At 45.4% G+C, this 16,137-nt stretch overlaps 1 protein-coding gene across 11 annotated transcripts in view; it reads left to right on the plus strand.

Moving 5' to 3' along the window:
- Nucleotides 1-16,137, plus strand: part of KALRN (kalirin RhoGEF kinase) — a 692,774-nt gene that overhangs the window by 648,332 nt on the left and 28,305 nt on the right. For 8 of the 11 annotated variants that reach the window (XM_070370301.1, XM_070370311.1, XM_070370315.1 and 5 more), the window contains 3 exons: nucleotides 265-388; nucleotides 1,468-1,527; nucleotides 15,626-15,653. In XM_070370301.1, coding sequence (XP_070226402.1) covers nucleotides 265-388; nucleotides 1,468-1,527; nucleotides 15,626-15,653 — 212 coding nt within the window. Of the gene's footprint in view, nucleotides 1-264; nucleotides 389-840; nucleotides 1,216-1,467; nucleotides 1,528-15,625; nucleotides 15,654-16,137 lie in introns of those variants that run through there. The other 3 variants (XM_070370325.1, XM_070370343.1, XM_070370361.1) reach the window with 3 other exon arrangements.

Raw genomic sequence — 16,137 nt, forward strand, 5'->3', positions numbered from 1 at the left:
CCATTCTCATTCTTCCCTCCAATGCTGCAACCAACCTCGCACGTCTGTTGGCAGGGGTCAAAGTTCATCCTACTGACTTCCTGTTGGAAGTAAGATCCACTTTCAGCCTCCACCACAGGAGCTGGTGTGCAGGTCTGGGGCCTCCGCCGCCAGGGCTTCACTGGAGTGCCTCACTTGCTGACTCACCAGAGGGTGGCAGTCCCACCCACCGCCTCACTCTGCCTTGACCTACCATTTTGATTGGTGCATTTTTTGGTACAACAGGAAGTCATGTTCATGGCATACTCTACGCATGAGAAAGCGGGCAGAAGTGGAGAACACGGGTAAAAATGAAGCCACAGGGCCTCGTAAACCCAAGGATATTCTGGGCAACAAAGTCTCTGTTAAAGTGAGTAAGGTATTCCGGAACTGTGTCCAACCTCTCATCTACCCCCACCCTGCAGCATTCTCACAAGGAGACTTGGGTGGATGGGGACCAGAGGGGAAGTAGTTTAGTAGGATTTTGCATGCGAGATCAATTTATTTTTTATTTTTTATTTCTCCTGGCAACTTCGATTCAAATAAGTAAGTATCTCTTTTTTTTTCTTTTATACCTTCCTTCTTATACTATGCAGATGTTTTATAGCAAAATTATCTGCAGTATTATTTATTCTCTTAGAAATGCAAGATGCTTGATCCATAGTAAAGTTCTCAAAGTCACCCATTCAGTGTCTTGGGTTTAAAAATACATGCAAGGTAAAGAGATTAGAGCTGTTTTCCAAACCTCCAACCCTTTGAAGTCTGAGGTTTGGAATGTAAGGGCTACTATGTCCTTGGTAAAGTTTCATTTCTTTTCCCCAGAATTCAGACATCACCTTCAGGCCTGTGCCTGGGCAGAGAAGGGAAGCATGTTGATGAAACCCAAGCTATCGCTCTGTAATAACCCAACTATGATAATGAACTCCCTGATTCTAAGCTTCGGCAGATCCTTGTTGTACCCCATCTTGAAATGATGTGATCTGTTTTCTTTGTTTTGGGCCCTCAGAGGAAAAGATCTGCCTCTGGACAATGGAAATTAGATTGCTGATGTGTAATATTGTTATCATGTGCATTATCTACCTGAGTCTTCTGAGAAAAGTAGGAACAGTCAAAACCCGTTCTAATGTCCTTCTTGGGGAAAAGAAATTATTGTGTCCCCCTCACCCTCGCCGGGGAAGTCCAGCCTCACGGAAGACGACAGCTGAGATCTGACAGCGCTCATGCTTCATTTGGCTGCTTGCATTGCTGTTTCCTGGGAGATGAGCGGCTCTCCCTGGAAAGAGCATGCTGCCGCCCGAGGTGGCCCGCACGCACCTCACAGCACCCGGTTTCTCTCTGCCCGGTTTCCCATTGTTCATGCTTCTCTCAAGTTCTCCCCACTCTCTAGCCAAAGCTGCCTGTGTTCTAACTGTGTTCTCTTTCTTCCCCCACCTCATGCTGCCCATCAAGGAGACGAACAGTTCCGAGGAGTCAGAGTGTGATGATCTTGACCCTAATACTAGCATGGAGGTAGAAGCAGCTATTGTCCTCTTTACTACAATGATTGTCTGTTTTGATGTGTTCTGTAACAGTGACCTTGCTCAAGTGACCAGCCAGTCAAGGATACGTGGTGATATTAGGGCATTTCTGGGTATCCCATCCAACTTATAAAAAACAAAACTGAATTCAGTTTAATTTTGATTTAAAAAAAAAAAAAAACTCTTCCTAGATGCCTTTTTAAAAACTTCTGGTTCTCTTGAATGCTTGCTTATTATTTTCTTCTTTGGACGATCTGGCTTTGTGTAGAAAATCTCCAGCATCATAATGGGAGACTTGGAAAACGTTTTTTCATGGAAAATAGCATTATAAACAGTGACTGGCTCTCAATTAAAGAGAAGAACCCATTTTTTTTAGTTCTCCTTCCTCCCTTTTTCCTTTCCCCTTTATGTTCTTTTTTTTCTGGGACTAATTCCTCCCTGAAGGCACCAGTAAAATCAGGGATTAGGTGTGGTTTGTGGGATGACCTGGCCCCTGGTCACTGGGTATAGCTGGTGGATAGCAAATGAGGAGTGATCACAGCAACTCCAGAACCCGCTCTTCCCCAGCCCCCAGGGCTCCTGGGCAGTAGCTGCACCTGTCATGAAGGAAAAGAGCCCTGGGAACAGCCTGCCTCCTGTAGGCCTTGCTGAGTCCTTTCTAGAGATAAGGAGGCTGAAACCCAGCTCGGGGGCCTTTCTCATACCACAGGGTTACAGGAATGTGGAAGAGAAACCAACATCTTCACCACCAAGGACATCCAATCAACTTCAACTCCTTCTAGGCCAGGAACTCTTTGGGATTATAGAATTAGGACTTTCACATGGCTCACCACTGACAAGCATCATAAATTTACAAACCCTAGAGAATTGGAGCAAATGGCTTTCCTGCCATTTTGTCTTTCCCAGTAAATTGAAATGTTTTTCTCCAAATCTGTGCCCACATCCCTGATAATGGATAAAAGTTTGAGAGTTCTTCTGTGCATAAAATGTAGAATGTATTTTTAAAAACTTTTCCTTTTTATAGCCCTATGATTTTCACTTAACTAAATGGACCTTTATTATTCTAATTTGACCTAATCCCAAAGAAAGCCACCACTATATTATGACAACCAGCACAAAAGCCAAGGAAAACCAAATGACTCTGAGGGATAAGTCGGTGGTGGAAGATGCCAGCTGACTTGAACCAAGCCAGAGACTAGTGGTTGAAAGTGAGAGATCAGGAGAAAATAGTCCCCTGTGGCTGCAGGTGTTGCCACGGAGCTAAATCTGCAGGTGTGGGCCAGTCCGGTGCTCCCCTGTGGGAGGAAGCAGATATGGCCTTCGTAGTCTAAATGTATCTTAGAGAGTGAGGAAGGTGGGGGAAATTTCTGGCTCTGCTTTCCTTGCATTTCACAGGACAAGCACCAACTCCTGGGACGCCCGCACCTGTCAGCTCGGAGATATGCCTCATGGCGCCTGTATCTCCAGATCTCAGCGTTGCTGGCATGTCCTGAAAATGTCATCTGCAAATACCTGGAGGGAGGGGGGAGAGCCAGCTATCTGCGTTCTACAAGGCAATTTGGGACGTTTCTCAGCTCTGGTGGACTAGGGGGAGAAGGATGACTTTCCTTCGCTGCTCTTTAGAGGAAGAATTGGGCACAGGGAGGTGTGGGACAAGGTGACCTTCTCATGGGTCAACACTGAGAAGGTTGACTGATGTAATTAATTCTCTGTTCTGCGTTTAGACGAACAAAAGCTTGCAAGTGTGCATGTTGTAGCCCTGCTTTGTGAATTGCACACATTTCTTGGGTTCTTGTTCATCCAAGGCTTCACATGAGCTTGAGCACCGGGAGGTGCTGTGGTTGCATAAGGAAAGATGTTAGGATGTCAGTGCTGATATAAAGAAAGCCAAAAATTGTGTTGATGCATGTATGAAAAGTTTTTAGATGTAACAGTTGAGGCAGAACTGGAACTCTTGAAGGAGTTGGAAGCTGCAAATATTTTGGTTAATCTAGTTTTCTGTAGTAGAAGTGCCTGCAGCCCTTGAACATTCATATGGATCCTTGTAGGAATTATCGGGCTCTTCTAAACTGTGTTGCTATGTTGAAATTAACTCTGAGCACAGAAGCAGGTGCTGAGGGAAAGCAGGCATCATGGCACTGCTAGCGTTTTCAGACACAGATGACGAATAAGATGTACAAAGTTAACCTATTCAATATGAATTTTCTGAAGGGATAAGTATAGGTAGCACTTTATTGCAATGTCCCTTGCAGAAGAAAATGGCTTGGGGGTGCCTACTGAAAAGAGCTATATGTTAAAGACCCGGTTTGAGAAATATGTGGGCTGTCCACCTCATAAAGGACTCTTGCTGTTAAATTGAGAGCTTTGGGCATCATTTCCAGGCCCAGTCTGGCCCCAGGCTTTTTGTACCTGATGACTGTAATAGGTGTGGTCTCATTGGGAGTTTGTCCCTGTGCCCCGCTGAGCTGAGCTGCAATTCCTATGACCTCTGCTAAGATCCCCTGGGCCTGAGCCCCCCAGCTGACACCCACTCCACACATCCTGTGCACTGCTCAATGCTAGATCTCTGAATGCTAAGTCCTGCCCTGCTCTCTGCCCACCCTTGACCTGATGCCAGCATGTTGATTCCAAGCCTAGTCATGTATAGGCTCTTATCTCCTGCCTCTGCACGAATATAATTTCCAAAGCATTCTTTATTTATTCTCAATTAGTGGGTTGAAGGGTTCCTTCAAGGGGCAGTTTTCTGGGGTCTCTGCTTATACATTAGCTGATTGCTACCCTCATGGCAGGCATATGTCCTAACATGTGCCTAACATACAATTTTAGGGAGATATATAGGCACATCCCTGAAAGCTAGTAAGAGGAAAATAAAGCACCTTGAATCCTAGGAATCTGATTTTCAAAGCTTTCTGAGAACACCCAGTTTTGTAAAGGGAGGCAGTTCTGCTCTGACGTGTACATCCTTTTTCTTCCCCTATAGAGACATGCTCATGAGTGTTCTCAAGCATAACCTCCCCTCCCACTCCCAGGACCGCAAGCCACACCACCAGCCCCTGCTGAATTGGCTCTGGGTCTCTGCGATCCCCTCACAGCTCACAGCCCCCTTGTCTCCTGCTGATCCATGAGCACATCTCAGAGGGAACCATTCTAAAAACAACTAGATCTCTCCATAGTTTAGTCTTGTTCTTTATCCTGCACTGATTACACTTTGGGAGTGGCAATGGAGGGGGATATTATAAATGAGAGAAATGTCTGTACGTGGAAGAAGAGTCAAATCAGGCTGAAAATCAAACACGAGGCTTGGGAACATTCACTTCCCAGTAGAGCTTAGACTGCCAGTTGTCTTTTATTGACAAGGCAGGCAGGTGTGATGGTAGGCTAGGTACCACATGCCCACCTGCCAGCTCCTCACCCTGTCCTGCCCCATATCTGCACTGACACCCAGGCGGGAGGCAGGGCTGAAGACTTGAGGCTCAGCCTCCACCCTCTCAGCTAACACACCCATCTCTGAAGAGTCTGGGTTTTTCTGAACTGTATTGGATTTCTCCCAGGACCCAGGCTACATGGGTTCCCACATCCCTGCCACCTTTGAAAAGTTGTCTGAAGACTCGATGCTTGGGCTTTGGCACTCCTCCAACCTCAGCATCACTGCTTGCCTGCAGCGGATGCTGGCGTAGAAAGGCCTGACCCAACCTCCCAGACTTGGGTCTCAGTCTTCAGGCTAGCATTTATGTCAAGTCCAGTTAATTAAATGCATCTTAATATTTTTTACTGCCAATACCACTTTTAACAGAGATGGTCGGTCCATCAGAGTAAGAGGTTGTCATGATTCTAAAAAGATCACATCTCTGCCCTAGCTAGCCATTTGACACAGGGCCGTCCTCAGACACAACACAGGCTACGTGCAGTCATAATGCCAGCCATGAGGCATTTAACTCCAGGGGGTGGGTATTGGTGCTTGCTGTGTAAGAACTGGGTTGGGAACCTGTGGGAGAGAAAGCATGTGGGAAGATGAAGCTAATTTGAAAAGAAATTTCCAACTAGGGTAAGAATCATGGACTTTCAGAGTTGATGGAATCTTGGAAACCTTTAGTTAACACTGTCCCCTTCATTTGTTTGTTTTTTATTGTGCTGAAACATACATGATATAAAATTTACCATTTTACCTGTTTTAAGTGGCATTAAGTGCTTTCACAGTGTTGTGCAGCCGTCACCATTATTCATTTCCAGAACTGTTTCATCATCCCAAACTGAAACTTTACCTGCTGAACAATAACTCCACTCCACTCGCCGTCTCTCCAGCCCCTTCCAAGACTTTTAGAAGAGGAAACCGAGGCAGAGGAAGTTGTGGCTTTCTGTTCACAAAATGAGCAGGTGCCCTGAAGCCTGTTTCTGGTTTTCCCTGGCCCTTGTTCCCCCACCCACAGTATCCTGCTCTCCGCTTGGAGCTGCCCACCCCCATCTTCAGGTTGTTTTTAATCTAAAACACAGATTCTGGCAGACAAGAAGACGTGCCTTCCAGTGCCAGTTTTCCTCTGTTCATTTGTTATTCAGTTTTCCAGCTCAACAAAGAAGAATATCTTTTCCACCCATCCCAGCCCTGCAAGGCTGAAGCAGGACTTAAATAAAGATCACACAAAGGCAGTATCATATGGAAAGAACACTGGCACAGGAGCCAGGAAACCTGGACTCCAGTCTAGGGCCTGTCAACTGTAAGGCCTCAGGCAGGTTAGCCTTTCTGAGCCTGAGGGGTTTCTCTGTGGGAGGTCACAGAGCTCCAGGAGCACGGGTGTTTATCTAAGAGATGTTGAACCCTTTGAGCCTCATGCCGGTCTAAGGTGTAGAATCGAAAGACCTTGCTCTTCTGAACTTCTGACTCTGAGAACAATGAGGCCCCAACAGAAGAGAAAGTAGAAGAGTTTGTGTTTTGCCCCTGAAACTTGTTCTGCAGGGGCTGTGGCAGGAATGGCCTGGGTACATTTCCTCCCGAGCCCCAGCTGGAGCATCCACTTGGGGCTCTGGAAAGGGTTTGAGTGGCCAGAATTGACCTTTCTTTCTCGCCCAGACCCACAATTCCCTAGCCCTGGCTTTCACGTCTTCAAAGAGCTAGCCTGCTGCTCCCACCTTAGCTGCCTCGGCGCCTTGTCCCAGATTCAGAGCTTCAAAATAACCTGGCCAGACAGATTCAAGGAAACTTTTACACCCCTGGTCGGGTGACTGACCTCCCGGCATCGCCAGTGTATTTCCACTGGTGCCTGTTTCTGCGTTTTATAAAAAGAATTTTTTTTTCTTTTAATGAAAAGAACTCTTTGGAGAAAAGAAAGTGAAGCATCACATTCCTCTCATTTTATTTTTTACAAAATATTTTCTTTGTAATAGATCTGATGGGTTGGGCCCAGAGATTCACTCCTCTTGCCTAGCTTAGCTCTAACTCTACATGCAGATTGATTTATATTCTGCCACTGGGAGAAGCACACTTAGCTGGCTGGAGCTAGTGTTTCTCCCAAGAGGATTCACTACAAGATCTTCCACAGCACCGTCACGTCTACTATGCTTTCTGCTCCTTCCAACCGTTTAGTGAATATGGGGTTTTCTTACCCTCCTAGAAGAAACGGGTTCAGAAAGATCATGGTCACACAACCGATAGAAACAGCAGGTCTTAATTGTGGTGCTTTGAGAGGACAGACTTGGCATGTGATAGAGAACTCTGCTCCCCAAGTGAGGCTCAGTTCCTTAAGGAAGGTCAGTTTCAGGCCGCCCCCTGCTGCACATTTGCTTGCTGGAGGAGAATTTCTTCCTCAACAACTTTTTAAATCCCTTGACAGTTGGGGTAATTATTTGGCCTCACCACACCTGTTCCCAGTGACTCAGGAGTCCAGCCATAAATGCCAGGAAAGAGGTCTAGTTTCAAGAGCTGGAAACGTCCAAATTGTTTTTTCAGTTCAGAACAGTCACCCAGCACACCCTCACCCTCATCTGGAAGCCTGGCCCATCTCATTGTGTCATACACTGATGAGATTATGAGGTGCTGTTGACCCAGAAGAAGTTGCTCTAAGAGCCAGCCATTAGAGGAGCAGAGGCCACCACCTCCCTTGCCCACACCCTGTGCTGTCAAGATCCACCTACAGGCCCGCTCAACATGATTTCCTGGTCAATTCAGTTTAACACAAGTTGGTTGATACAAGGCATTGCAGTGAGTACTATAGAGGGCCAACAAATTATGTAATTTAGGTTCCTCCCTGTGCTGCCACGTGGAGGGAGGTGGCTTTGATTAAATGCCTTTGTTATATAGGGAACTTTGAAATCTGCTCTTTTGGGGTCATAGAGCCATTCAAGTACTCATTCGGTGAATATTTAACAGCCACTCAGGGATGGGCTAGGAGAAGGCAATGGCAACCCACTCCAGTACTATTGCCTGGAAAATTCTATGGACGGAGGAGCCTGGTAGGCTGCAGTCCATGAGGTCACAAAGAGTCGGACACGACTGAGCGACTTCACTTTCACTTTTCACTTTCATGCATTGGAGAAGGAAATGGCAACCCACTCCAGTGTTCTTGCCTGGAGAATCCCAGGGATGGGGGAGCCTGGTGGGCTGCCGTCTGTGGGGTCGCACAGAGTCGGACATGACTGAAGCGACTTAGCAGCAGCAGCAGGGCTGGGCTAATAACAGTAGCTCCTGTTTATCAGCCTTTCCTGTGCATCCGGCTCCATACTGAGTCCTGTCATGGTACCATGACATAGGTACTGTTAATGTTTTTGCTTTACAGGTGAGAGAGCAGAGAGGTTAAGTAACTGCCCCAAGGTTGTGCATTCACAACCTGTCTCCCAGGATGCCTGTGTGCATGGTTATTGGCTTCACACAATGTCAGGGGCTGGGTTGGAGGGACTGATAGGATGTAAAGAGTCTTGGAGAAGTGTGAAGGGTGAGGAAGGGGCTTGAGAGTACCTAGCACATATTGAAAAGAGACCGCTATCTGGATACCTGGGGTTTAGGTATGTGAGAAGAGTGGTAGGAAATAAAGCCTGGCAGGTGAGTTTTAACCAGATTCTGAAGGCTTTGGGGGATTTGCCAGGAAGCCTGGACTTGATTGAGCAGTCAGTGAGGAGCAGTCGAAGGTTGTTGGGCAGAGTCCCCATAATTCATTCTGGGCTTTAGGAAGTAACTAGCACCTAACTGAACACAGTGGGGACAGGCAGGCCCGTTGGAGGGCTGTTGTAGTAGACTAAAGTGGAAGGTGGCAAATACCCAGCCCTAAGGGGCAGGACAGGGAGAGGAAGAGCGCTGGTGAAAGGCAGGGAATGACTGGTAGGGGAAGCAGGGACGACAGCAACTGTGTGTTCCGCTCAGGGACCTCAGGGAAGAAGCACCGGGGTGGGAATCCACAAGTCAGTCTTCCTCTGGCCCTTGTCCTCAGAACACATCTTAAATATTGTGGGTCCACAGATTCTGGGAGGTTGTTTCCCCAGTAAAAGAGGTTTGGGGGATCAGGATATGATCAAGGTCAAATCATTAAGGGATGAGATCTCAGGACACTCATGCATAGAGATTTTGAATATTCAAAGTCAAGACTGTAGATTCCACGTTGGAAACGTGAGTTACAGAAGGGAAAGGATAACACCACCACTGCAACCCCAGCCCCATCCTCACGAACACCAGAGACCAGTATGTGCACGCCATAAACCACCTTGTTTGTGAGATAGAAGATAGATCTTTTTTCATTATTCTGTGTAAGTCATATTTTTATCCCTTTTATTTTTGAGAACACAATCTTCTTAAAGCAAAGCTTGAAGAATAGGAGAGGGATTTGGACTAGAAGGGGCTTCCCTCATGGCTCAGTTGGTAAAGAATCCTCCTGCAATGCAGGAGACCCTGGTTCAATTCCTAGGTCAGGAAGATCTCCTGGAGAAGGGGTAGGCTACCCACTCCAATATTCTTGGGCTTCCCTTGTGGCTTAGCTAGTAAAGAATCCACCTGCAATGCAGGAGACCTGGGTTCGATCCCTGGGTTGGGAAGATCCCCTGGAGAAGGGAAAGGCTACCCACTCCAGTATTCTGGCCTGGAGAATTCCATGGACTGTATGGTCCATGGTGTCACAAAAAGTAGGACAAGACTGAGGTATGATTTCTGGTTTGACTTTCACTTTGGACTAGAAGTCCCCATGAAACAACGTGCTCCACACATAGACACTCATAACTCTACCCAGTAGTGCTTAATATGTTCTTAGGAACACATGGAACTTTTTGTGAAAATCAACCATGTACTACCCATAAAGCAAATCCCAGTGAAAATCAAGGAATCAGTCTTGTAGAAACCAGGAACAAGAAGATAATTTTTTAAAATTTCATATATTTGTAAATTTAAAAGCATTTCTATTAAAATTGGGTCAAAGGTAAAAATCATGGTTGAAGGAAAAGTACTTAGAACCAAATGATAATGAAAATATTTGGGAGGTAAGGATAGTTCAAAGAGAATTCTGTTGTCTGGGATTGTGTTGCATTTATGTATTTTTTAAATTTCAGCTTATGTCCTCTTAGAAAAGAGAAGAAATAGGAATATTTTCTAAATATTTAGAGAAATGTTTAGTAAAAAAAAAAACAGAATATTGCGTCTGGTTTCACCAGATTGGAAACATGAAGGGCTAAACCTCAAAACCGGAAATCATACCTCAACTTTTAGACATTGTTTTTCTGTTATCTGTCCATTTTATTCATCATCTAAAAATCCCTTTCTTTCCTTGTTGGAACACAGACTCGCTTGACACAAGCATTAAGAGAAAGAGGAGGCAGAGAATGGAATTTTATTTCACTCAAGGTAGCTCTGAGTTGAGTTTAGGACCTTTGGTTAGAGTTTTGTTTGACTATTTTGACTCCGTCGGCATTCTCGATGTATAGCTTTGAACTGTGTTTTGTGAGAGGTGATGAGGGATTTAGAAGAAAGAGGTATTTTTCTTCTGCAGTCGTTTGACACCTAGTCTTCTAGACAGATGGGATTTCATCCTCATGCTCAGGTCTTGGAGTCAGAATCTTGGACACTGACTGGCAAGAAAAATAAACTCCAGATTTGCTCAAAGCTCAGCTTATTATTCATTGCTGGTTGATTTCACCTGTAATTCTTTCCTGTTACTTCACTACCCACCCTCCACCCCCGCCCCATCTTAAAGTAAAATCAAGAAAACAATTGGAATTCTCTCCAGAAGGAAGAAACTTGAGTTGCTGATGAACCGGATTGTGGTGGTTCTAGGAGGACCCACTACCACCTGCTGCCCTCTGCTGTTTATACACAACCGGATTCCTAACCAGCCCTTTCCCACATGGTCTATATCAGCCTCCTCCTCCCGAAGTTTGGTCTCTCAGAGAGAAAACGTGCATTTCATATAAACAACGTCATCTTCCCTCCACCTCCGCTTCCATTTTGGAATCCAGATCTCACCCCCTGCCGCGCCACCACTTTACATGGGCTCCCAGACTGTTTCTGAGGAAGGAAAACATTAGGTTTCAAGAAATGTGTGCACCTTATAATTAACCCTTCGAGTCCCAGTCTGATACCTCAGGTCCTGTCCCACACCACCTGTGATCATTAGACAATAGTGTCTAATGGAAAGGAAACCTAAGTTCTAGTCTAAACTCATTGAGTGACCTCAGTTAATTTAACAAATTCTGCTTGTTCTGCTATGTCAAGCAACATGACAAAGAGTACATAAAATACATGAACAGGTTATGGCTTCAAAAGGGTTCACAAGTCTGGTGGGGCTCTTAACATGCAGGGGAGATGTGATGACAGATCACAGATGACATGATCAGAGCCAAAGGGACCAACCTCTGGAAGAGCAGAGAAGAGGGGATGATCACTGTCAGCTAAATCTCAGATGGTGACTGGCTGATGAGATTTCAGAACAAGCCATGTTCCGGATAAACGGAAATAGAAAAATACTCCGAGTTCACGGCAAGGCATTTTTCTCAACTCTCCTCCCTATCATTTCAGTTCTTCATTGATTTGGCAGACAGCAATGAAACACTGTGAGTCAGGTATTGTGCTAGGCTCTGAGGCAATGACAGTGAATGAAACATGGCCCTCGCCCACACGGGCCTGGTGGTCCATAGGGAACCACAGATAAATAGGAAGCTACGGGATGAAAGGTTGTCATGACCCTCCTCCAGTCAATACTCTGATTTGCTTCAAAATAAAAGAAAACAAGGAAGGAATCCCCTATGGGCATAATCCAGAGTCACAGAAAAACATTAGGATGGATTTTTTTTTGGGGGGGGGCTCTTTGTTCTTGCTGGACAAGTTTGTAGAGGAGAACTGGGTAGAGATGGGACACGGAGCAAAGGTCAGCAGGCAGTCCTTTGACATTGATAACAAAGTCTCCCAATGCTTTTCCCAAGACCTTGCCTCTGCACTGAACGCCAAGGTGGAAAAAGCGCTGGGAGCCATTTCCCCATCACTGTCTCTGTGCTGTTACACTTAACTTCCCTGTCTCCTCTGGAAATGGGAATAAGTAACTGCTCAGCACTTTCTCCCAGGGCTTTGGAGGAGCAAATGAAGGAGTCTGAGTAGTTTGTGCCAACTATGAAAGGCTAAACAAATCAGTGATGGTATTACCATTATCAGCAACACCTGGGCCGGCCAGAGGGCAGCGGCACGAAAAGAGATGCCTTCCACAAGCTGCCTCCAGATAAAGAACCTGCAGTTAGGCCGTACTGGCAGCCTTTCTCTCCAAAGTCCCCACTAAGGTCTACACCAAAGCTAGGAGTATTTTCTTTTTAAACAATGCTGGCTGTGTTTAATAATATACTTAACACCGTTGGGGTTGTGACAAGAAAGGGGAATAAGGTAAACTCTAAGCAGCAGTGGGGGATGTTTATAAAGCACTGCCACAGTGTAGGTTTATGAAACCCCACTCAAATGTTTGTAACATAGGAAGCTGCCATTGGAGAGCTCTCTGAGACTCCTGGCGTGGGCTTGGTGTCTTGCTCCCTTGGGGATTCCCATCAAGATGGGAAATACAGGCCATGGAACAAAGCTGGCAGCATTCCCAAATCTTTTTGACCCTAGAGTCAAATCCTTCTGATTGACTTGGGGTAGGAGGAGGGAGAGGGCAGTGCTTCGTGTTTCTTGAAGGCTGGTTATTGACACCAGCCAAGCACTGTCCTCGACACTGCCTGTCATTTAATTCCATCTTTCCCACTAGACCGTTGGCTCAAGGAGCGTAGTGGGCATTCTGCCTTGCCCCCTGCTGGCCACCACCACTTAACCAATGGTAAGCTCAGTAAATCATCATCAAATAGGTTGAGCCCTTCAGTCAAACAGCTTTCCAAGTGGGCATTATGATCCCCAGTTTACAGATAAAACTGAGGCTTCAGTTGCTTGGGAATGTTGTTCAAGGCAAGAGAGAGTGTCTGGCTTAGAGTCTGGATACTACATGCTCTGTCTGCTCCTAGAGTTTACAATCCCTCATGCATCCCATATTCCTAAAGACCCTACTCTCTCAGAGGCCATGGATTTTATTGTTTTTAATCTTTTTAAAAAAAAAGTTTGCATTCTATTGTGTTTAAAAGCTGACTCCAGTCAAATATTATTAGGATTATACACAGGAGTAATTAATATTATAGATCTTTGGTCCTGTTTCCAGATTTTATGTATAAATCAGTCCTAAATTCATGGGAGAACTGAAATGTGACATAGATCAAATATTCATTCAACCAACGTGTATTAAATGCCCATTACGTGGCACACTGGGGGCTAGAGGCCTGAGGTGCAACGATGAATAACATGGCTCCTGTTTTTTAAGAACGTACAGTCTAATACCTCTGACCGAACCTTTTTTTCCTTTAAAAATTTATTACAAAAGTGAAACATAATGCCTGCAGAATATTTGGAAAGCCCGTGTAAGAAAAAAAAAAATTACCCAGTGTTCCGATGTTTTATAAATTCTGAGGTCAGAGCCTATGTCTTAGTATCTCTGTATCCACAAAATCTTACACCATCCTGTGTGCTCCAGTCTGGGGTCACAAAGAGTCAGACACAACTGAGTGACTGAACTGAGAGAAGCAAGCAGTATTTTTTGAGTGGGGGGACAGCCACCTGCCATCTCATCACCCTGAGAAAACCACTGTTAACGTTTAGGAAATATTCCTAGTTTTCCTTGACTGTGAAATGCCTAATTCCATGTCGTCCTCCCACTCCACCTAAGCCAGGCGGATCGACTTCTGGCTCCCTTAGCAGCCCCTGCACATGATGCTGTGCTGCCCATCAAGGGCACTGGTGGCTTAGTTGCCTTGTCAACTGGAGCAACTCTTCACACTTCTCCTACCATGGTCTGGGGTCTCCTCACGTAGATGGGGTTTCAAAAGTGTGGGAAAAGCAGTCCCTTTACCATATGCCCCATGCATCCCCCACCCAACCCAGAAAAACCTCTGGGGCAGGAAACTGGTCTATCCGAGATTGGTTTCCTTGGATTGAGGGAAACTTTTAGCAGCCTTCCTCAACGGGCTGCATATTGATTCACCTGTGTTTTAAAACTGCTGATCCCAACCAATTAAAAGAGAATTTCTAGGCATAAGGCCCAGGCATTGGGTTTTTGTGTGTTTTTAAAGCCACCTGGGTCAAGGAGTGAGAATCACCGGTTTAAAAGCAGGCAGGGCAGTGGTGTGAGCAGCCTTGGAGACTAGCAGAGAGCCCTGTGGTGGTCAGAATCTTGAGACACTCAGCTCCAGGACACAGCATTACAGCAGTTTCCTGCAGCCTGTTTCATGAAAAGCCTGAGTGATAGACGCAGGCAAAAGGTTTGCAGAGAGGAACTCAGAGGAGGAATATCTTTTTCCAAAGGGCTTGATGGATGCCTGTATAAGGCAAAACCACACAGAAACCGAGTTGACCTGGGACTTGGGTAAATCAGGGAGAGAAGTGTGACTGCCCCAGTGGGCGGTTTGCCAGGCACACAAGCTTCCTGCCTTCATTATGAAGTAAGGAAGAATTTTGCAAGATAAACTATTGGAAGCCACTGCAGCAATAGGCCTCTTAGCAAAAGAGAGATGATTAGAATTAGATAATCTTTGTTTAAATAGTCATTAAATACTTGTCAAGCATTGTGCAATATACATGGTGTCATTTAATCTTCATGATAACACTTTGTACTAGTTATTATTTATCCCCAGTTTATAATGAAGGAAAGTAATGGTAGTAAAGTTTAAATGACTAGGATAAAATCACATAAAACAAAAGAAGTGAGCCCCAGCCTCTTCTGCTCTGTAGCCCAGGTTTTGTTCACCCCACCCAGCTTTGTGACCTAGACTATAGGGTTAGACGTCAGACAAAAGACGGGAGAAAAATCAAGCAATCATCTTCTCAAGAAGGGGAAATGGCCAGTGGACTGGAAGGTTGTCCCTTCTGTGAGCTCCATGTTGTCACATGGCAGACAGCTTGATATGTACAAAGGGCACCAGCAGGGCCTCCACGAACCAGCTGTATGACCAGACAGGTCACTAGGGCAGCCCAAGTCTCCGTTTCCTCACCTAGGCAGCCAGGAGGGCAGTTCTGTGGTTTTCAAGCTGTCTATGGAGACTTGGGCCACAGGAGGAGTCCTGGGAGGGCAGGCTGAAGAAGTGGAACTTTCCTTTCCCCTCAACCAGTCAAACTGCATTTAGCTGCTGGGAGGAAATGACTGGATTCTTGTCCAGCACCCCTCCACTTTAATAGATGTCAGTTCCTCTATTTTTGAATATTCCCAATGCTGGGAAGAATCAGTGCCATCATGATGCTTGAGTGAATGTCAAGGTGGAGGAGAATGGGTTGCATGCATACAATAGGGAGGAAAGCAAGTGACGGAGGACAGCAAGGCCAGCTCTGCAGTCACAGTACCCCTGCCTGGGGCCCCAGCTGCCCAGAGGGAGTGTGAACAGAGCAGAGGGGAAGGTAAATCAGGTGCCCTTGTTGTTACTGCCCTAGTGCTATGATCACAAACTATAGGGGCTGGGCTCAAGGCTTCTTGCCCCAAATTGTACTTCCGTTTTGGTCACTATGATGAGTCTCCCGTTCTCTTTAAGTAGCTTAGGATTTATGCAATTTTCTGTTTCTTTGTGTTTTTCAGATCTTAAATCCAAATTTCATCCAAGAAGGTGAGTTAAAAAGTGACAGAATTGACTACACAGGGATTGGCTAAATAAATTATGGCAAATCCAGCACTGAGGTAGCATCTTTAAACAATGGTCATGTAGTCCTGTACTTATGGACAAGGAAAATGTTTAGGATAAACAGTGGGGTAAAAAAGACCACAACTTGCAATGTGTATAATGGGATCCACTTTTTGTAAGAAAAGATATATTTCTATAAAATCTAAAAGGATATATACCAGACTGTTCACAGAAACCTCTGAGTGATGACATCATGGAGACTGTCTTCTCTTTTTTTAAATCAATATTTCCTAATTTTTCTAAAACTAAACATTTATTAATGGAAACCCATTCCAGTATTCTTGCCTGGAGAATTCTATGGACAGAAGAGCCTGGTGGGCTACAGTCCATAGGGTCACACAGAGAGTCGGACACAACTGAAGCGACTTAACATGGCCCGGCACTTTAAAAATACTTTTTCACAGGACAC

Source organism: Bos mutus, chromosome 1 (assembly GCF_027580195.1).
Source record: "Bos mutus isolate GX-2022 chromosome 1, NWIPB_WYAK_1.1, whole genome shotgun sequence".
Lineage (NCBI taxonomy): Eukaryota > Metazoa > Chordata > Mammalia > Artiodactyla > Bovidae > Bos > Bos mutus.